The 22,392-nt window shown below is 42.4% G+C and overlaps 1 protein-coding gene across 1 annotated transcript in view; it reads left to right on the plus strand.

The window, feature by feature from the left end:
* TBC1D22B (TBC1 domain family member 22B) overlaps positions 1-22,392 on the plus strand; it is a 1,162,021-nt gene that overhangs the window by 488,953 nt on the left and 650,676 nt on the right. The window contains exon 6 of the mRNA XM_044076529.1: positions 4,938-5,066. Coding sequence (XP_043932464.1) covers positions 4,938-5,066 — 129 coding nt within the window. The remainder of the gene's footprint in view (positions 1-4,937; positions 5,067-22,392) is intronic.

Consider the following 22,392-nt stretch of genomic DNA (forward strand, 5'->3'; position numbering starts at 1 on the left):
CTACCTTGGATGGGTCCAGAGCCACTGTGCAGGCACCGGCTTCTGAGGGTGTATTCAGGCCTACGGACTTGCATATTAAACCAACGCCTCCTTCTTTACTTAGGCCTAAATCTCAATCCATGCCTAAAAACGACGCCCAGGCCACATGCTCAGGCCTCTATGCCTAAAAAACAAATAAGAATGGCTGAAGATCTAATAACTCTAATCTAAGAGACCTAGGACTGAAGTTGATTATGAATCTTCTGATCAGGATTCTGTTTCTTCTGATGATCTGGATTTGCCCTTATCTACTTATGAAGATTCTGATGCAGAGGACTCCATTCCCTCTGCTTCCCCTCCTGAGGATTTTTCTTTTGGTGAAACCTTACATACTCTAAGGGAGCATTTCCACTGAGAAAGCCAGGATTTTTCTGATTCAAAAAAGAGGCTTAGGGATTTCCTTCTCCTTCTTCCGCATAGGCCTTTAGCTATTCCTCCTGTACTAGACATTGTTGATGATGCTTTTTCAGAATCTAGTTTGGCCCCTGATTCCCTGCCTCCTGCTCCCAGAAAACCTGACAGATACTACAGGGTCCTAGAGTCCTCCAAGTTCCTTTTTAAAAAGCCTATTGCAGATCCAGAGACTATTTCACAGGGGCCCAAGGGCATTAAGGCTTCTACTGCTAAAAATCCTACCCCTTCTGATAGAGACTCCAGGGCTTTGGATAGATGGGGTAAGAAGGTTTACACGTCTGCAACCTTGGCCATTAGGGCTTTAAACTACCAGTTTCATATGTTAAAGTATCAGCAACATGTTATTGGATTGCTTAATCAGAAAATGATGTTGATTCCTGACTGTGTGGAAAATAAAGAATTACAGGATTTAATGCATTCTGCGGAACAAGTTGGAAAACATACTTTGCAATGTGGTTTTGATTCATTAGAGGCCTCTTGCAGGGCTGCTGTTACTGGGTCTGTGCTCAGAGGGCATGTTTGGCTTAAGGAGCAATCTTTGCCTGATCATGTTAAAGCTAAATTGTTGGATGTTCCTTTAAATCAGGACCGCCTGTTTGGCAACAAAGCTGAGGAAGTTCTTAAAAAGATGGAAGATAAAGCTAAATCTATGCAAACTGTTAAATATTTTTTACAAGTTCAGCCTCCTAGATTTAGTAGGCACTGGCCCTCTAAGAATTGGTCCTTTCCAGCCCCTTCCAGGTCTTCTCAAGCCAAACCCAGACACAGTAAAAACCCCAGGTTTCAGTCCCAGGGGACACACATAACTAAACAGTGGGGGGCCTCCACTTCCATATCTGGGAGTAATAAGATTCCCCCCATGGTAAACTGTCTCAATGACTTCCTTCTGAAATTTCCAAGTACTTATCAACTGACTGCCCCTTTGGGGTGAAAGATTGCTCTTCATGCAAAGAATTGGGAACTCATTACCCAGGACAAATGGGTTTTAAATGTAGTGTCCCAGGGATACAGATTTCACTTCCACACGTTGCCAACACCAAGCGGGTGGCCGGACCTACCCCTAAATCAGTGGGCAGAGGCCCAAAAACAAGTACTTTCTCTCTTAAGCATGGGGGGTATTCAACTGGTACCAGAAGAGGAAAAGGGACAAGGTTTCTACTCAAGACCTTTCCTGGTATCCAGAAAAGACAATTCATGGCGTCCTATCCTGGAGCTGTCTACTCTAAACACCTTTTGGAGATTCCAAAATTCAAGATGCTGACTCTTCACCAATTACTTCCTATGCTAGGCAAAGATGCCTGGTTGGCAAAACTAGATTTAAAAGAAGCATACCTGCACATCCCAATCAGGGAATCTTGCAGAAGATACCTACGCTTCAAAGCAGGCTACACGCACTATCAGTTCTCTGCACTGCTCTTTGGCTTATCTACTGTGCCCAGGGTATTCACAAAGTGCCTAGCTCCAGTTATTGCATTTTGCAGGCAAAGGAATATTCAGATATACCCATACCTGGACGATTGTCTAATTCAGGCAAAAGCTAGGACATACTTTTGAATCATCTGGCCTTTGTACAAAGGGTTCTGACTTGTCTGGGGTACACCATAAACGAAAAGAAATCACACCTGTTACCCTGTCAACAAATTATATTCCTGGGAGAAAGCTTGAATACAACTTCCCAGATGGCTTACCTCACGCCAGAGAAAAAATTAATGTGACAACCTACTTCAAACAAGTGGCCACAAAAACCCTGCTATCTGCAAGACAAATACTGCAAGCTTTGGGGTTCATGGCCTCCTGCATTCTTCTAATTCCATATGCAAGACTGCATATGAGGAAACTACAGTGGCATCTAAAAAGCCTACGGTGTCAACATTTTCAAGACCTAGAAACGATGATTCCTATCATACCTTGCCTACGCTTAGAGTTCCTTTGGTGGGCAGAGGCCTGCCACCAAAACAAGGGACTACCTTTCACACCACCCTCTGCTGCCTAAACCCTAACAACAGATGCATTAGACTATGCATGTGGGGCTCACCTGGCAGGGAAGTGCATACAGGGCAAATGGAACCCAAGTCAAATGCACCTGCATATCAATCAAAAAGAAATGTTAGCTGTACAGAATGCTCTGACAGCCTTCAAGGACCACATTCTTCCAGGGCAACTAATGGTAAAGACGGACAACACCACTGTTATGTGGTACATAAACAAGCAAGGGGGTACACATTCTTACCCCCTCTGCAGACTAGCCATGGCATTGTGGAACACAGCCTTGAGCTACCAAATGCACCTACAAGCTCAATTCCTACCAGGAAAATTAAATACACTAGCAGACGGACTAAGCAGAAACCTCATGGACCCACATGAGTGGAAACTGGAACCAAGGATTTTCAACATGTTGACAAGCAAATGGGGGAGCCCAGATATAGACCTGTTTGCCTCTCCCCAGAACTACCAATTGGACAAATTTTGCACAAGGACTCCCCACAAACAAGCCTGGAAAGTGGATGCTCTGTCCTTCAGCTGGAAAAACCTATCAGTCGATGCCTTCCCCCCTCTGCCTCTGATCTCCAAAGTACTACTAAAAATCAAACAGGACAGGATGATTTTGATTGCTCCAGACTGGCCGCGCCAACACTGGTACCCGCTCCTGCACAGTGTGTCATGGTTACCTCCATGGCACATGCCTCAGACTCCTTCCCTGCTGTCTCAGCAGGAGAACCAGATTCTGCACCCTCAGCTTCTAACACTGAACCTTGCAGCCTGGCTAATTACTTAATCTCTCCTTTACCGTCCCTCAACAAACCTGTGATGGATATCATTTTAGAGGCTAGGAGGCCTAGTACTAAAAAATCTTATGCTGAAAAATGGAAAAGATTCTGTGCCTGGAATCAGTCTCAAGGGATGAGCACAGAAGCGCCCAATTTACTTCAGATTTTACAATACTTAACTGGGATGCTTCACAAGGGCCTGTCTTCTTTCCTCCATTAAAATCCATGCCTCAGCCATTTCAGCTCATTATAACACAGAACCTTCCTTCTTCTCTCATCCACTGCTCAAGCAGTTCCTCAGAGGGGCCAAAAATTTGAGACCACCCAGGAGAGCTCTATCCCCAGCCTGGGACCTTAACTTTGTCTTGGAGAAACTCACTGTACCTCCTTTCGAGCCAGCTGCTACTGCAGACTTAAAATTTCTTTCTTGGAAAACAGCTTTCCTTTTAGCAATCATTTCAGCTAGAAGGGTATCTGAGTTACAGGCCGTTATGGCAGTGGAGCCTCTAATCATCTTTCTTGCGGACAGGGTGCCCCTCAGAACCGATCCATTTTTCATGCCCAAGGTGGTATCCAGTGTGGCTCTTAATCAGTCCATTCATTTGCCAACATTCTTTCCCAATCCACAGAATAAAGGGGAACGGATACTGCATTCCTTAGATGTGCACAGACAACTTAGATTCTACTTGGACAGGACTAAACCTTAAAGGAAATCTGAACAACTGCTGGTGGCATTTTCTGCAGGGGCAGAGGGGAAGGCTATTTCAAAGCAAACCATTTCTAAATGGATAGGCCATTGCATTCATTTCTGCTGTAAGCACCATAGAAAACCTATCCCCCAGGGGATCAGACCTCACTCCACCAGGGCTGCATCTACCTCTTCAGCCTTTCTCAGAGGCGTCCCTACCAGGGACATCCTAGAAGCTGCTACCTGGAGTTCTGTATATACTTTCACCAAGCATTATCATTTGCCAATTTTCTCTAAATCCAGAGCTGGCTTTGCCACTGCAGTCATGCAGGGCCTTATAGCTGGCCATAATGCTATCTAAATTCCTCTTCCCAACCATAGCTTTGGGAATCTACCCAAATGTAATGACTGCAACAGTGTAACACGAAGAACATAGTACAGTTGTGTACACTTAGCATAAATGTAGATGTTCGAGTGTATTCACTGTTGCAGTCCTGGTTACCCTCCCTCCAGCCCCCTAACTTCTTCTGGCTATACCTCTACTTTGCTTTACTATGCTTAAAAACATTTTTGGTGCACTTGTTTTTTTTGTTGGAGGTAAATCTTTGTACTTTTATATTTAATTGCTTCCCATTAGGGGGGCAAGAAAAACTGGTGTAATGGCGTCGACTGCATGTTTTATACCCCTGACATCATGGAAGGAGGGACAGCAACCAACGCAGGACCCAAGACTTTGTTAATCAGGCCGACAGAGGGCTACCTGCAAGCAGATAACCCAAATGTAATGACTGCAACAGTGACTACACTCGAACATCTACATTTATGGTAAGTATACACAACTGTACTTTCCTGGCAGGGCAAGCTGATAGTGTGTGTTTTTCGTTGTGAGGATGTGCATGTCATACAGCTTATTCTGATTATAATGTTAGGCAGTTTATACTTTGGTGTTAATCTAGTGTAGCATGTAGTTCATCTACATAGTTAGAACCTTTACTTTTCTTTATCCCTGACCAGCTGTCTTTTTATAGGGATACCTACCTGCCAATATGGAGCGTAGAGAGATCACTCTTCAGCGTAAACGAGAGGAATACTTTGCCTTCATCGAGCAGTATTATGATTCCAGGAATGATGAACACCATCAGGACACATACCGACAGGTAACACTCAGCTCTACTGCTTCAGTTTATGTTCTCACAATGCTTTTCTTGAGAGATGTGGTACTGCCTAGAAATAAACTAAGAAAACTGAGTAAACATTTAGCAGGATGCCAATTGAGCCATGCACCAAGTGGGTAGGCTGTTATAATGTTAACAGTTGTGAGAAGGGAAAGTGTTTGAACCTTGAGAAAGTGGTTGGCGCAACAGAAGGTTTAGGTGCCTAGTTGTAAAGAGGTAACTAAAACAAAAAGACTATAGGCATATCTAACCATGACAATATTAAAGTGTAATTGTAAATGTGGTTAAGTAGCAGCTACAGTGGAAGCTGGAGGGAATGGATCCCTTAGAAGGCAGGGAAAAGTAAAAGGAAAAGGAAAGAGTTAGGGGACAGGTCTTTGAAACCGGGACTGGAAAATGACAGCAGATATGAATAAAAGGGAATGGTAATGAACACAATTATAAAAAAGCAGGAATGAATAACAGAAGGAGAAAATTATGCCTGCTGACAAGCCAGGAATGGATATAAACGAGGGATCAGCAGTATGAAGTATAACTCTCTAGTGTGGTTGAGAAGCACTGAGAAGACAGGATTTTATTGCAGCAAAAGTCAAGAAGACATAGCAATTGATTGGTAGGGCTGATAATGGAAAGGAAAATACTTAACAGGTGTAACAGCAACTAGGCTGGGAGTGCGCAAAAGCAGAGCAAAGATACCTGGCTTTGAAAAGGAAGAACTGTGCAACAGAAGTGAGGTGCAAACATTTAACCTGCAAAAGGCTGAGAAGTAACGGAGAAGAACACGTAGCAGCAGGAAGCCAAGGATATATGCAAGTTGTGTGATACTGAGGGGAAGGCCAGAGACTGGGCCGCTTCATAGCTTGCCTTGTCATGGGTGTTAGGGAGGTTGGATTTAACACCAACTGCACATTTTCTAGGATAAGTTTGTGCAGCATCTAGTACAGTGTAGTGTCAGTGTGCATTTGTATCTTGTAGCATAGTGTGTATAGTTGTATGTTGCACAGCAACATTGTACTAGTAGTGTTGGCTTGCATTAGATAGCATACTGTGTGTAGGTGTATGGTGAGTAGTATAGTACTGTTGTAAGCACGTATTGTGTAGACGTGTGTGTATGCATATGTTGAGCAGTGTAACTCTAGTGTGGGTATATATTGCATAGGATAATATGTTGCATAGTGTAGCACTTCTTTGCATTTATTTGCATGCTACTGTTTTTTGCTGCATAGTGCCTTGTTGTTGTTTGCATATCTTGGACATTAGAGTGCTAATTTAGATGTGTCTTGATTAATGTAATGCTCTTGAGATGATGTGTTATTGATTGTAGTGCTAGTGTTGGGATGATGTTCTTCATGTTTCAGTGTTGCAGTCATCACACTTGGGTTATCTGCCTGCAGGTAGCCCTCATCGGCCTGAATACCAGAGTCTTGGGATTTCTGCTTCGGATGCTGTCACCTCTTCCATGATGTCAGGTCATCAGGGGTATAAAACAGGCGGCCGACGCCATTACATCAGTCTTTCTTGCGAAGAAGGAGCCCGAAGCAGAAGCAGTTCGCAAGTGCCAGTCGGTCGCTACCTGAAATTTTCGTTTTTCGAGTTTCAAACCTGAAGTCTTCTAAAGCTAAGTACCCCGTTGGTGATCCTTTTATCTTGCTCTAACCGATGTCAGAAAAAGTTAACAATTGTCTTGCGTGTGGAAAGCAAATACCTCAGAGATTTTCATTCTTACTGCGTCACCTGTTTAGGCCCAGACCAATACGTCCATCGCTGTCAGTTTTGTGCCTTGTTTAACGCCCGAACCATTTGTCTTTGGGCTATCTTTGTAGCTAAATTCTTTCGCTCTCGTTCTCCATATTTCGAAATGGCTTCGATAAGCCATCCGACTACCGATCTTCCGAAAAAACGTAAAGATAAAGACAGAGAGAGACCGCATAGGTCCACAACTGCCGACAACGCTTCTGTTTGGCTAGTCACCAGTTTGCCGGTACTCAGTGAGGCGTCTTTGCAGCCCCTGATACCCACTTCTACAGATTCGCAGGCCTCTGCTGAGACCCATTCAGAGTCCGGTATGCCGTGAGATGCTTCTTCGACTATGGAACATGTGGATGTCTCTACCTTGGATGGGTCCGGAGCCGTTGTGCAGGCACCGGCTTCTGAGGGTTATTCCGACCTACCGATGTTTGAATTAAACTGACGACCTCGTTTTAGCTAAAACTACCAAGTTTCTCAGGCCCAGAGTATGCACTATGCCTAGAAAATCGACGACCAAAGTGCATACTCAAGCTACCGTGCCACAAAAACAAATGCCTAGAATGGCTGAAGACCTTATTACCCTAATTAGGGGAAGCCAGCCTTCCCCTGCTAAGAGACAAAGAATTGAGCTTCATTCTGATTCTGCAGACCAGGAGTCCGATGAATCCCCATGATTACCAGGACATACCCTTATCAACCTATGAGGATTCAGATGCAGAGGAATCCATTCCCTCTACCTCCCCTCCAGAGGATTTTTCTTTTGGTGAAACCTTGCATACTTTGAGAGAGCATTTCCGCTGGGAATGTCAGGACTACCCTCAGTCCAAAAAGAAACTCTGAGAATTTTTAGAGTTGCCTCAGCACAGGCCTCTAGCTATACCCCCTGTCATGGATGTTGTAGATGATATTTTCATGGAATCCAGTCTTACTCCAGACACTTTACCACTGGCCCCAAGAAAACCTGACAGGTACTACAGAGTACATAATTCTCACAAATTTCTCTTTAAAAATCCTACTGCGGATCCAGATACCATTTCCCAGGGACCTAAAGATATTAAGGCTACTACAGCCAAAAACCCTGCCCCTTCAGACCTTCCAGAGCTTTAGACAGATGGGGTAAGAAGGTATATACCTCTGCAACTCTTACCATCAGGGCATTGAATTGCCAGCTTCACATGTTGAAGTACCAGCAACATATTATGGAACAAATTAAAAAAAATGGTGTTACTTCCTGATTGTGCAGAAAGTAAAGATTTACAAGAGTTAATGCATTCTGCAAACCAAGTTAGTAAGCATACTTTGCAGTGTGGCTTTCATGCCGTAGTAGCATCTTGCAGGGCTGCAGTCACTGGGTCTGTACTGAGAAGGCATGCTTGGCTGAAGGAACAAACCTTGCCAGATCATGTCAAACCAAAATTACTAGACGCTCCAGTAAATAAGGACGGTTTGTTTGGCACCAAAGCAGAAGAGGTTCTTAAAAAGATAGAAGAAAAAGCTAAATCTATGCAAACTGTTAAAGAATTCTTACAGTTGCAGCCACCTAGATTCAGTAGGCATTGGCCTTCTAAAAACTTGTCCTTTCCAGCCCCTTCCAGGCCTTCGCAGTCCAAACCCAGGTGAAACAGACCACCCAGACTACAGTCTCAGGATATGCAGAGATCTAAACAATGGAGTGCCCCCACTACAAAAACAGGGAGTGGTTAGCCTCCCCCTTAAAGAAAAAGCTCACAATGACTTTTCAATTATCCTTCCCAGCCCTGCCCAATTACTTGTACCCCTAGGAGGAAAACTTGCCCTTCATGCAAAAAACTGGATGTCCATTACTCAGGACCGATGCGTCATAAACATTATATCCCAGGGGTAAAGATTGTACTTCCATTCACTGCCAACCCCAAATGGGTTTCCAGACCTTCTTTCAAACCAGTGGGCAGAGACTTAAAAGCAAGTACTTCCCTGTTCAATATCAGGGCTATTCAACCTGTTCCAGTAGAACAAAGGGGACAGGGTTTCTACTCCAGACTGTTCCTGGTGCCCAGAAAAGAGGGCTCTTGGCGCCCATTCCTGGATCTATCAATTCTTAGCACCTTTCTGGTGGTCCCAAAATTCAAAATGCTTACCCTGCAACAGCTTCTTCCTATGCTAGCCAAGGATACCTGGTTAGTCACCCTAGACTTAAAAGAAGCTTATCTGCACATCCCCATAAGGGAGTCCTGCAGGAAATGTCTATGCTTCAGGGCAGGCTCCATGTGCGATCAATTCTTTGCACTTCCCTTTGGCTTATCTATTGTGCTCAGAGTATCCACAAAGTGCCTGGCTCCAGCCATTGCATACTGCAGGCAGAGAAATATCCAAATTTTCCCATACTTGACGATTGCCAGATTCAGGCGGACAGTTAGGAATTGCTACTTCAGCATCTGGCATTTGTAAAAAGACTCCTAACTTCATCGGGGTGCACCATCAATGAAAAGAAATCACAACTGATGCCCAATCAAAAAATTGTACTCCTGGGAGCAAGCTTGAACACAACTTCCCAGATGGCATTTCTCACTCCAGAAAAACAGGTCTATTTGACCAACTACTTCAAACAAATGGCCACCAAAACCCAGCTATCTGCAAGGAAAATACTGCAAGCCCTAGGGTTCATGGCCTCATGCATTCTGCTAATTCTGTATGCATGACTGCATATGAGGAAACTTCAATGATACTTAAAAAGTATTTGGTGCCAACATTCTCAGGACTTGGAAAAAGTCATTCCTATCATACCTTGTCTAAGGGCAGAGTTCCTTTGGTGGGCAGAAGCATGCAACCACAACAAGGGACTGCCTTTCACTCAACCCCTTGCCACCCAAACCCTGACAACAGACGCATCAGACTATGCATGGGGGGCTCACATGGCAGGCAAATGCATACAGGGCAAGTGGAGCCCAGGACAAATTCTCCTGCACTGCACATCAATCAAAAATAGATGCTAGCTGTACAGAATGCTCTGACAGCCTTCAAATACCTAATCCTTCCAGGACAGCTGCTGATAAATGCAGACAACACCACAGTTATGTGGTACATAAGCAGGGGGGAACCCATTCTTACCCACTCTTTAGGTTAGCCATGACCCTGTGGAACACAACCTTGAGCAACCAAGTGCATCTACAAGCTCAATTCCTGCCAGGCAAACAAAATTCACTGGCAGACTTGAGCAGAAATCTCCTAGACCCACACGAGTGGAAATTGGAGCCCACCACCTTCAACCTTCTAATCCAGCTGTGGGGGACACCGGAGGTGGACCTCTTTGCCTCCACCGAGAACCACCAGTTGAGCAAATTCTGAACCAGGAACCCTCACGGCAGGGCCTGGAAGGTGGATGCCCTATCCTTCAAATGGGAAAACCTCTCAATTTATGCCTTTCCTCCTCTGCCTCTTCTCTCAAAAGTACTACTCAGGATCAAACAGGACAGGCCAAGGGCAATTCTTATTGCCCCAGACTGGCCACGCCAGCACTGGTACCCACACTTACGCAATCTGACAACAGTGCCACCCTGGCACTTTCACCAGACTCCTTCCCTGCTTTCTCAGCAGGAGGGTCAGATTTTGCATCCACATTTGCAAACCCTAAACCTTGCAGCCTGGCTTATGCTCAAATATACGATCAGCAACCCTCAGCAAACAGGTGCTGGACGTCATTCTTGAGGCCAAAAGGCCTAGTACTAGGAAATCCTATGCTGAAAAGTGGAAAAGATATTGTTCTTGGAATCAGTCTCAAGAAAAGGACACAGCAGTGCCCTCCTTATTCAAATCCTGGATTACCTAGCAGAGCTACTCCACAGAGGCCTATCCTTCTCCATTAAGATTCATGCATCTGCCATCTCAGCTCAGTATAATACTGAGACACCTCTATTTTCTCACCCTCTCATCAAGCAGTTCCTGAGAGGGGCTAACAATTTAAGGCCCCCTAGGAGAGTACCCACCCCTGCCTGGGACCTTAATGTTGTACTGGCAAAGCTCACACTTCCCCCTTTTAAACTTGCTGCTTCAGCAGAGTTAAAATTCCTCTCTTGGAAAACAGCCTTGCTTTTAGCCATAACTTCAGGAAGAAGAGTGTCTGAGTTACAGGCACTAATGGCTGTGGAACCCTTCATTATTTTCCATGCTGCCAGGGTTTCCCTCAGGACTAACCCGTCCTTTATGCCTAAGGTGGTGTCCAGTGTGGCTTTAAACCAATCAATCCATTTACCAACCTTCTTCCCTAATCCTCAGAATAAAGGGGAAAGGATCCTGCACTCCTTGGACGTGCACAAATAGCTCAGGTTCTGCCTTGACAGGACTAAACCTTTCAGAAAATCTGACCAGCTGCTAGTCAGCTTTGCTGCAGGGGCAGAGGGCAAGGCCATTTCAAAGCAAACCATTTCCAAATGGATAGCACACTGCATCCATTTCTGCTACAAGCACCATGGAAAACCTACCCCACAGGGGATCAAAACACATTCCACTAGGGCTACTTCCACCTCTACAACATTTCTCAGGGGAGTCCCTACCAGGGACATCCTGGAAGCTGCAACCTGAAGTTCTGTACACACCTTCACCAAGCATTACCACTTACCTATTTTTTCTAAATCCAGAGCTGGATTTGCTACAGCAGTCTTTACAAGGCCTCCTAGCCAGCCCTAACACTTCTTGACTGCCTCCACCCTTCCTCAGCTTTGGGAATCAACCCAAGTGTGATGACTACAACAATGAAACACAAGAACATAGTACAGTTGTGTGCACTTACCATAAATGTAGATGTTCGAGTGTATTCACTGTTGCAGTCCTAGTTTCCCTCCCTCGAGCCCTCTGGTTTTCTCTATCCTTCTACCTATCCTCTCTATAGCCATTTTTAATGGCAGTGGTATTTACTTTTTACTGGTGGTGTTCCACACCATTTACTAGCTTCCTCTTTGGTGGGCTTCTGACATTTGGGGCAAGAAAAACTGTATTCAGGCTGACTGTGGGCTACCTGCAGGCAGATAACCCGTGTGATGACTGCAACAGCGAATACACTCGAACATCTACATTTAAGGTTAAGTGTACACAACTGTACTTTTTGCATACTGTAATGTGTGTGTGTGTGTGTGTGTGTGCATGCACGCTATATAGTCTGGTGCTGTTTGGGGGTATGTGCTTCAGATGAGGCAAGATGACGGCTATTGCCTGCCTAGCTTATTGGATCCATCCTCACTTTTATTTGTTGTGTTAATGTCCTTGTTTTGTTAGTTGTGTTGCCTGTTTAAATTATTTTAAGTAATTGGAATTGGTAATTATTTTTGACAGGTGTAGACTGCTTTCTTGCTGTGCTTTGAATAGGGAGTTTTACCTCTGTTATTGTTTTGTGCTGTGTTCTAGTGTCATGGGTGTTTCTGTGCAGTTAGCATCAACTCTGGTTAGTTGTTTGAGAGTAGTGGTATGTGGTTCAAGTATGAATTTGCAAAGGACACTTCATCAGTGCTACCTTACTACAATCCCTAGTAGTGTCAGTGTCCCAAGGTAAACACGACGCCACATGAATGTTTGCAGAATGCTTAGGATAATTCAGAATAACACTGCCTTGTGAAATAATATATACCAAAGGTAGATGTTTTGTGGACTTGCCCTGCTGCTAGCCTAATTTGTATAACTGGATGTCCTGAGATTTGCAGCACTGCCTTTTTTACAGCTGAGAGCTTCTCTGACAACTTCAACCTTTTACTGGCGTTTGTTTCATCTCTGCTTCCTTAATGAGGCTCTTGCTGATCTTTCAATGGACATGTAACCGATTTATGCAGTTAATATTTGGTTTTGGCTTGTCCTTTTGTACTGCGGTTGAATTACTCCCAGTAAATCTTCATTTAAGCTTGTGAAAGTGGATGGAATGTGACAACAGCATTTTAGTTGGGGAAGATAACACTATGTTTTTGCTTAAAACTTTGAGTTCTACTTAACTTTTTTCAGATAATCATCAACTAATCATCTTTTTTTGTAATTTTGATTTGATTACACTGATGATGTACTGCTGACTTTAGAATTACTGTTTATGCTTCTGTATTGTTCTCATTAATTTTTGATGTGGTATTTGATTATAAGATGCTAGCTTTTACTTTTAAGATTTCTTTTAGATCTTTTACTTGCTAGGCAGCTGCCACCTTGCTAGTCATAGCAATATAATGGGTGTATAACTTTAAATATTCTACATTTTCTAAAAGTAGTCTGAATAAACACCTCTTGTAGGCTAGTAACCCTGGAACATTCTGACAAAATACCACATTTTTAAAGTGTGTTTAGAAGAACAGAAGCATAATTTGTAATAAAAAAGACTACTTGAGCTGTGGCCACCAAGAATTCTCTTGCTGCCACACAGCTCTACAGAATCCTGGAAGCTTTGGATCCAGAAATGTAATTTATTCCTCACCGAGGGTAAAATAGCTGTGATGACTGAAAAAGTACAGTATGTCAAATTTCTGCGTATTGCTGGGAAATAAGCCTTGAAAGTATTGAACATTTTTCTTGAAGAGGTGAAAGACAAATGTAGCAGCAGTTATTAAAAAAACAGGTATTATTGTAAATCTGAAAGAAATTGCCATTTATTGTTCACAATGGCATACGTTCCTGTAGAGGCTGTTGATGCATATGTTACTGAGCCACAAGTTGAATTTGGTGAATTAACTGAGTAAGAGACAACATAGTTTGCAGTATAAGAAATGATCAAGTGAATGGCTGGCTGTTAGAAAAGGCAACCCTAACTTTATCAAAAGCTGTGGTTATGTACAGTGTGCATGAATGTATAAATTGACTGTTAAAGTAATAAACTGATGAAAATGGAAGTGTGTAAGATGAAATGCAAGCCAGATAAAAAGGGCAAAACTAGAATGTATGGTAAAAGTAGTAGGCATGAGAAGGGCAGCCATGATGTGCTTTGGACACATGTTACAGTTGAATTTTATACATTGTGTACTGCACATGGCTTTAAGCCGAAGAATCATCATTGTCCTGTATGGCTTTGTAGGCACTTTGTCAGAAAGAATAATATTTCAAAGATGTGTAAAAAGAAAGACCAAAAAAAGGCAAGCATGTTCAGTAGAATCTGCATGTTGTTGAATGGATACGTGGAATTGAGCTGTTTGTCTAGTTCAGGTGAAAAGATTTGCATAGCAAAGTCTGGAAATGAATTAGAAACATTGAGACAGGAGTGCAGATTACACTACTGACCAGAAATTACTGGTAAGAAATTATGACCGTTACTAGTTGAATTTAAAGTGAACATGGGTGCAGAGTTGAATATTGTACACAAGGATACATTTAAAGCATTAGGGCCAAAATGCACAGCAAGAAAGAGCTGTATACATATACAAAATACCAGGTAAAGCCATTGGGTCAAAAGTTACTTGCTTAAGAATATAAAATAATTACAAGATCCTCTCTTGGATTTTTAGCACTTAACAGAATTTAAGAAACTTAATACTTTTTTTCTGGCTTATGAGAAGGAGTGGTAAAATTAATTCACAGTGAGAAAGCAGAGCGTGAATAATTATGTGGAGACACATCGCATGTTGTACAGAGCTGTAGCAAGAACAGAGATGAATGGAAGACTTGGGTGTATTTAAGAAAGCAATTAGAGCCACAAGAATTGGGCAAGTAGTATAGTTGCTGTGGTAAAACCAACCACAATTCACATTTATATTGATTCATAAGGTCTGACTGATGGGATTACAAGAGAAGTTACCTTTTGCTTGCAATTGAAGTGGTCTCAAAAATGTCAGATGTTAAGTTTTTTTCAGTACTAATTCAAACTACAGTTACACGCAGATAAAGATAGGTGAAGAAAGCTCCAAGTTCTATTCATTAACTATACCATTAGGAAGGTACAGATTTCTTAAGACCTTGTTGGTATTTTATCTGCATCAAAGGTGTTCTAGAAAGCTGATGCAGAGGCAGTTGAAGGCTTCAGAAGTGTTGTAAAAGACAATTACAGGTAAAGCATTAAAGGACTCTTATTCAGTTGTTAAGTAGACACAACAGAATTTAAAGTTAAATAAGAGCAAATGTAAAGTACAAGGGTTAAAAGAGTGGAATTTGTTTGCCGTATTCTAACTTTAGATGGAAGGCTGATAAAGAAGAAGAGCAGTTGTACTAATGTCAAAGCCTGAAGGTAAGATGACATTACAGTTTTCTAGGAATGGTGCAGCATTTTGCAGAGTTGCACACTAACATATCTGAGATAACTATTCCTGTAAGAAAGCTGATGAACATTATAGCTTGGGAAGAGAGGTATGAATATGAAAGGAGTTCTGAAATGTTGAAGAAACTGGTTACAAAAACATCTGCATTTAGTATGTTGGGATTGAGCCAGTTGTGTTGCAAATAGATCCCAATCAGAATGGTGTAGGCGTTCTGATTCTCCACTTGTCTATAGGATAACAGTGCTGTGCTTTTTTTCCTCCCCTCACAGAGCCTGTCAACTTCCTGTACTATCGTAGATAACCATATTATTCCATTTGCAACAGAGTACAAATACCTAGGCCTAACCCTTGACTCCACAATAAGCTTTGCCACCCACAATGATAATATTGTTAAAGCATTCCTCTCACAACTAAAAGTCCACAATAGGATAGTGCATCTACTACCTTCAATTGCCCACAAAGCATGGATCAAGAATGTCCCTCTCCCTAAGCTTGAATACTGCCATCCTGTACTCTTTTTATACTCTGCCTGTAGCACTCAGTCTTTGAGTCACTGAGAATAAAGTTGCAAGAGTTGCCCTAATTGGTGACACCTGTCTTCTAAATTACTTAAATTGGTTATTCATAACTGAAAGGTCCACTTATGTTCTATGCACCTTACTATATAGAATTCTAAATGATGGCTATTGCCCCTCTTTGAAAATAAAACTCAATCAGGGAGTAATCCTACTCACTAATGAATTCACATGATAACTTGCCGTGCAGTAGTCCACTGTTTAATTCAACCATTGGTGAACAAGCCTACTCACAAACTACCAGCTGAAACTAGGCATGATGACACTGGTACTAAGTTTAAATAATCAATTTTTGGAGGATTTCCAAGATAGCTGCACATTCATCAGTAGTTTAATTTCAGCTGTTCTAGTGAGAAAAAAGAAACTGAGAGATGAGAGCCAGTAATTGACAGTTTTAGTAAATTCAGTTATTGGTTGGAAAGTACACTGCCTGGATGGCAGCATAGAAGAAACTTAGAGCACTGGAAAGAAAATCAACTAGAAAAGATGAAGAGAAAACACTGACTGGGAAGAATCCCATAGCTGATCAGCAAAAAGCAGTTCAAGCTCCAGCTTTGGTGCTAGACATGACTACCAGTAATATAGAGGAAAAAATAAATCAAATGTGCTTACAGCTGATTAAAATAAAACATTGAAGGAGTATATCGACTCAAATAACAAAAGGCTTGGAAAAATGGAAGAAGTTTTAGGCAGCTCTTCAAATGAATTAGATGAACAGGTAAAACTTTAAAAATCAGATGTTGAAATGAAAAGGCTGGTTGAGTATGTGAGTGCTCGAGTAGAGCTTTTTCAAAAAATGGTAGAGTTAGAGGGCAGACACCCTAGGGAAGACCTGAGATTTTCTGCTGTACCAGAGAGCAGACTGTAGTCATTTCATAAATGCACAAATAATCAGCTGGGCTGGTATTCTGCAGCAAGATTTGTTGACTGAATGGGCGAATTGTGTGTAGGATCTAAACCTGGCCATGAGAAAGCAGCCAAGACCTATATTAGTAAATATGCAATCATACCAGCAAAGAGAGTTGATCCTGACAAAACTGTAGCCAAAGGGCAAAGTATTAAAAATTGAAGGCAGTAAGAGTGTTTGGGAAAATGATTATTCACTGTACACCAGGCAGAAGAGTATCAAATTTATTCTAGCAGTCATAGAATGTCAAGAGATATGTGTGAGATTCGAGCTGTTGTATCCAGCTGTCTTGAGAATATGTTTGATGCTGAACCGGCTAAGAATGAAATGCAACAAAATTGTCCAACAAACAGAATGAGACTCTGCTTCTCATTCTTCTGAAAATAAAGCTCTTAGAAAGATTTTGCCAGTGAAACCGTTTCTAATCTTGCAAAGAAAAATGCTTGAGAAACAGAAAAAAGCATAGGAGTTGAAAAAAAAGGATCAGGTGTACCTTAGACTTAAACTTGAGTCTGGAGTTGGGAGGTGGAAAGAAACAGAAAGAAGACCGGAAACACTGAAATTAATAAATAAATTTGTATCAGTCACATTTGCGAAATGTGGCTTTACAAGATGAAGTGGAAAGGCTGGACTTTCTTTGACTTTGTTAAACTTGTGGGGGACTGAAAAGCATCTACCCTACTTCAAATCATTAATGTTTGGAAGGACAGGAAAAAGTAAATCAGTTGTTCTTAACAGTATTTATATAAAACATTTAATGAAATAAAAATGCATTTTATATAGTAAAGCTTTTTCACTTTTTGTGTGTGATATATATATATATATATATTAAACAAGTGCTTTTTTTACTTGCAAGAAATGTAGACATTACAATGTAAAAAGAGACAAAACACTGGGCTAAAGCATATTTAAGTTAATAAGCTGTAATCTTGGGTTGTTGACATGGGGGTTGGGGTGCAAATGTTCACAGATTATAATATATTTAGAGTTAATATGTTTTCCTTTGCATAGTTGAATGTTTGGATTAAGGCCCTTGTCTAAGGGAACAGTGAATGTAATGAAGAGTTTCCTTTATCAATTAAATGTTCACTGTAAGTTGAGAAGTCTGACACTGAGGGCACCTCTACATCTTGTGTTTCCATGTAGACAAGCTTACCACAGGGTGAGGTAATAAAAGCCAGAGCACTTATTTTAAGGATAGAAGTTAATGTTTTCTGAAAGTATACAAATTGTTTTTCACATCTGAGAGGGAAATCAAGGTAAGACAAGAACAGACAGCACTTCATAAAAAAAAAAAAAAAAAAAAAAAAGACATGACAGCCATTAGTGTAAGTAGGGAGCACAGGCTGTTACATATCTAACATGGATAACTTTAATTTTAGGTTAGGTAATGCCTTTGATTGCAGCTGTCGATTTGGGACAGCTGTCCTATCAGGAGGTTAAACTTCATTATTTGAATATGTACACAGTTTGTGTGTTTGAGTTATAGGCAATGGAGGCGTGTTTTTTTTGTTTGTTTTGTTTTTTGTTTTTTTTTTTTGAGAGTTTTCATTAAAACAAAAGATTTTGTAAAATGGAACATAGGTTCAAATAGTGATGACAAGAAACAACTGTGTAAAAGATCAACCTGCCAAATATTAGTGGGTGCATCTTACAGAAAAGCTGGAAATAGATAATTTTAAAAAGCTGTCCTATATAATAGGTGGGAATAATAACTTCATAATAGTTGTACTATCTGTATTATTTTGGAATGTTAGTGGTCTCATAGGTATAGACAAAAGGAAAGAGTATTGAACTTTATTAAATAATGCAGAGTTCAAGTTGCAGTGCTACAGAAGAACTGAAAATGTCTCTACATTGGATCCGATCACTGACACCTCCTCCTCCTCATTTTTCCCCAGAGCCAGTGAGTCCTTGGCTGTATTCTTCCTTTCTTCAGGAAAGGTGCTCATTCAGACCACCATCAGTGAGTTTCATCCTCCAGGTCTGTTCAGTCATCAAGGAGCCTTTCCTACTCAGACATAGACAGGTTGATGCAGAGATTTCTTCGGAAGCAAATTCAGCTAGGGGGTTCTCCTGACTCTGTCCACACAAGACTTCCTAGAGATCTCCTCCAATAATTTCTCCAATTCTGGTCCATCCTTCATAGGTTCATAGGTTGGTACTAGGCTATCTGCCCTAGGGCCTATACAAGCCTAACCATAACAATTCCCTGGATATTTCTTCCCACAATATTTACTTCCCTGGACCCCTGTCCAGCAGGGCGACTGACGTGATCCCTGGGGTGAATTTCCTATCTCCCATCCAATCGTCAAGGTTCCTTTTGAAGAGGGCCAAGGAGGTGCTCTGCTTGACATGTATGGGCAGTCTATTCCAGAGTATGGGGAATCTCTGGGTCAGGAATCTATCCCTCCAGCATGTTTTGTTCATTATGATGACAAGGTTTAGATCCCTGGAGTGTGTGGCTCTGAGGGATTGGGATTTCTTTAAGTGGAGCATGTCCAACAGCTCAGGGTTTGACATGGTTTTGTATGTTAAGCAGAGATCGCCTTTGAGTAGACGATATGCCACTGAGTATAACTGGAGTTTTTTTTAGACGGTCAGCTTAGGGCATATGCTTTAGGCCTGTGATTCTTTTAGTAAGATATTTCTGCAGCCTTTCCAGCTGTTGTAGATGTCTTGTGAGGTACATACCAAACAGGGAGTTGTACTCTATAATGGGTCTAATGAGGGATGAGCAGAGTGGGACAATGACCTCCTTTTTTCTGGATGAAAAGCCCTTAGTGATGAGGTGTGCCACATAGAAGGATTTCCTGACTGTTGTGGCGATGTGTTTATCGAAGGTGAGACCACTGTCCACCTGTGTCCCCAAGTCTCTCATCACACTTTTGATGTTTAGTGTACTGCCACCTATGTGGTAATTCATGGGTACATGGTTTTTCCAAAAGGATAACTATACATTTCTTGGCATTAAGCTTGAGCCCATGGCTCTGGCACCAAGCATCTGTTTTTGTAAGGCCCTTTTGTAGAATATCCACATCATTTGGGGATTCAGTAATGGCTCCCAGTTTGCAGTCATCTGCGAACTTTGCTAGCCAGAGTCCCTTAGTGTTGGCCTGTACTTCAGAGAAGTAGATACCAAACACGAGCGGTCCCAGGACTGAACCCTGAGGTACTCCACTTGTCTGGAGCTGGATTTGGAGTCTGCTACTTTTACAGTCTGGGTTCTGTCGGTAAGCCAGTTGGCAACCCATCGAGTGACATAGGGATTTATGTCCATTATAGTAAGTTTATCTATGATTCCAGAGTGGGGGATGGTGTTGAAGGCCTTGGCAAGGTCCAGGTAGGCTGTGTGGACCGCCTTACCCTCGTCCACAGCTCTGGAGACTGATTTGAAGATGTCAGTCAGGTTAAGGAGATAAGATCGGCCCTTCACAAACCCAAACTGGGTGGGGTCCAGTGTTTGAAGGTTGCCAATGTCTTTGTTTATAAGTTCCATGATAATGCGTTCCATGCCCTTGCAGATCAGGCTCGTCAGACTGATGGGATGGTAGATGTTCTTCGTGTTTCACTGTTGCAGTCATCACATTTGGGTTATCTGCCTGCAGGTAGCCCTCAGCCGGCCTGAATACCACAGTCTTGGATTCCTTTGTCGGATGCTTTCTCTTCTTCCATGACGTCAGGTCGTCAGGGGTATAAAACATGCAGCCGACGCCATTACATCAGTCTTTCTTGCCGTGTGGTGCCCAAAGCAGAAGCAGTTCGCAACTGCCGGTCGGCCGACTACTGAAATTTTCGTTTCAAGTTTCAGAACCGAAGTCTTCAAAAAAGCTAAGTACCCCACTGGGGATCCTTTTTCTTGCTCTTAACCGATGTCAGTAAAAGTTAACAATTGTATTATCTGTGGAAAGCAAATACCTCATAAAGATTTTCATTCGTACTGCATTCCTTACTTAGGCCCAGAACACGACGCCCCTCGCTTTCGGTTTTGTGCCTTATTCAACCCCCAAACTATTCGTCGTCGGGCTATATTTGCAGCAAATTATTTTGGTACTCGGCATAACTATCCAGAAATGGCTTCGGTAAGCTATCCGACTACTGATATTCTGAAAAAACGTAAGGATAAAGACAGAGACAGACAACATAGATCCAAAACTGCCGACGATGCTTCTGTTAAGCTAGTCGCAAATCCACTGGTACTCAGTGAGCAGCTTTCGCAGCCCCTGATACCCGCTACTTCAGATTCGCAGGCCTCTACTGAGACCCATTCAGAGTTCGGTCTGCCGCGAGCTGCTTCTTGACTATGGATCCTGCGGATGTCTCTACCTTGAATGGGTCCGGAACTGCTGTGCAGGCACTGGCTTCTGAGGGAGTATTCAGGCCTACAGACTTGCATGTTAAACCGACACCATCTTCTTCATCCAGGCCTAAAACTCGCAGCATGCCTCGAAAACCAACGTCCAAACGGCATGGTCAGGCCCATATCCCTAAAAAACAAATGCTTAGAATGGCTGAAGACCTTATTACCTTTATTAGGGGAAGCCAGCCTTCCCACTCTAGGAGATCTAGAATTGATTTTCCTTCTGATTCTTTCGATCAGGAATCTGATATTTCTGTTTCTTCTGATTACCAGGATTTGTCCTTATCTACCTATGAGGATTCTGATGCAGAGGATTCCATTCTCTCTGCTTCCCCTCCAGAAGATTTTTCTTTTGGTGAAACCTTGCATGCTCTTAGGGAGCATTTCCGCTGAGAAAGCCAGGATTACTCTGACTCCAAAAAGAGGCTTAGGGAATTCTTACTCCTTCCTCAACACATGCCTTTAGCTATCCCTCCTGTTCTGGACATTGTAGATGATGCTTTCCTGGAATCCAGCCTTTCCCCCAACACCTTACCTCCAGCTCCCAGTAAACCTGACAAGTATTACAGAGTACCTGTCTCTCTCAAGTTCCTCTTCAAGAATCCTACTGCGGATCGAGAGACCATTTCACAAGGACCAAAGAGCATTAAGGCTACTGCTGCCAAAAATTCTACCCCTACTGATTGAGATTCTAGAGCCTTGGACAGATGGGATAAGAAGGTATACACATATACTACTTTGGCCATTAGGGCTTTAAATTGCCAGTTTCTTATGTTAAAGTACCAGCAGCATATTATGGGACTCCTTAAACAGAAAATGATGTTGATTCCTGACTGTGCTGAACACAAAGAATTACAGGATTTAATGCATTCTGCAGAACAAGTTGATAAACATACTTGGCAATGTGGTTTTGACTCTTTAGAAGCATCATGCAGAGCTGCTGTCACTGGGCCTGTACTTAGAAGGCATGCTTGGCTTAAGAAGCAAAACTTGCCAGATCATGTTAAAGCTAAATTACTGGATGCTCCCTTAAACCAGGACCGCTTGTTTGGTAACAAAGCAGAAGAAGTCCTCAAAAAGATGGAGGAAAAAGCTAAATCTATGCAAACTGTTAAAGAATTCCTGCAAGTACAGCCTCCCAGATTTAGTAGCATTGGCCTTCAAAGAATTGGTCCTTTCCAGTCTCTTCCAGGCCCTCTCAGTCCAAACCCAGGAACAGCAGACCACCTAGGTTACAGTCTCCAGCTACGCACAGGCCTAAGCAGTGGGGGGCTCCCACTTCCAAAGCAGGGAGTAGTAAGGCACCCCATATGGAAAAATGGCACAATGACTTAACCTTAACACTTCCAAGCCCTGCTCAGCTGCCTGCTCCCTTAGGAGGAAAGCTCACCCTGCATGCAAAAAACTGGGAACCCATTACCCAAGCCAAATGGGTTTTGAATATAGTTTCCCAAGGATACAGATTCTACTTCCACACCCTACCAACCCCATATGGTTGGCCGGACCTACCCTCAAATCAGTGGGCAGAGGC

Source organism: Protopterus annectens, chromosome 7.part0, assembly GCF_019279795.1.
Source record: "Protopterus annectens isolate FY-2018-M chromosome 7.part0, PAN1.0, whole genome shotgun sequence".
In the NCBI taxonomy this organism is placed as follows: Eukaryota; Metazoa; Chordata; order Ceratodontiformes; family Protopteridae; genus Protopterus; species Protopterus annectens.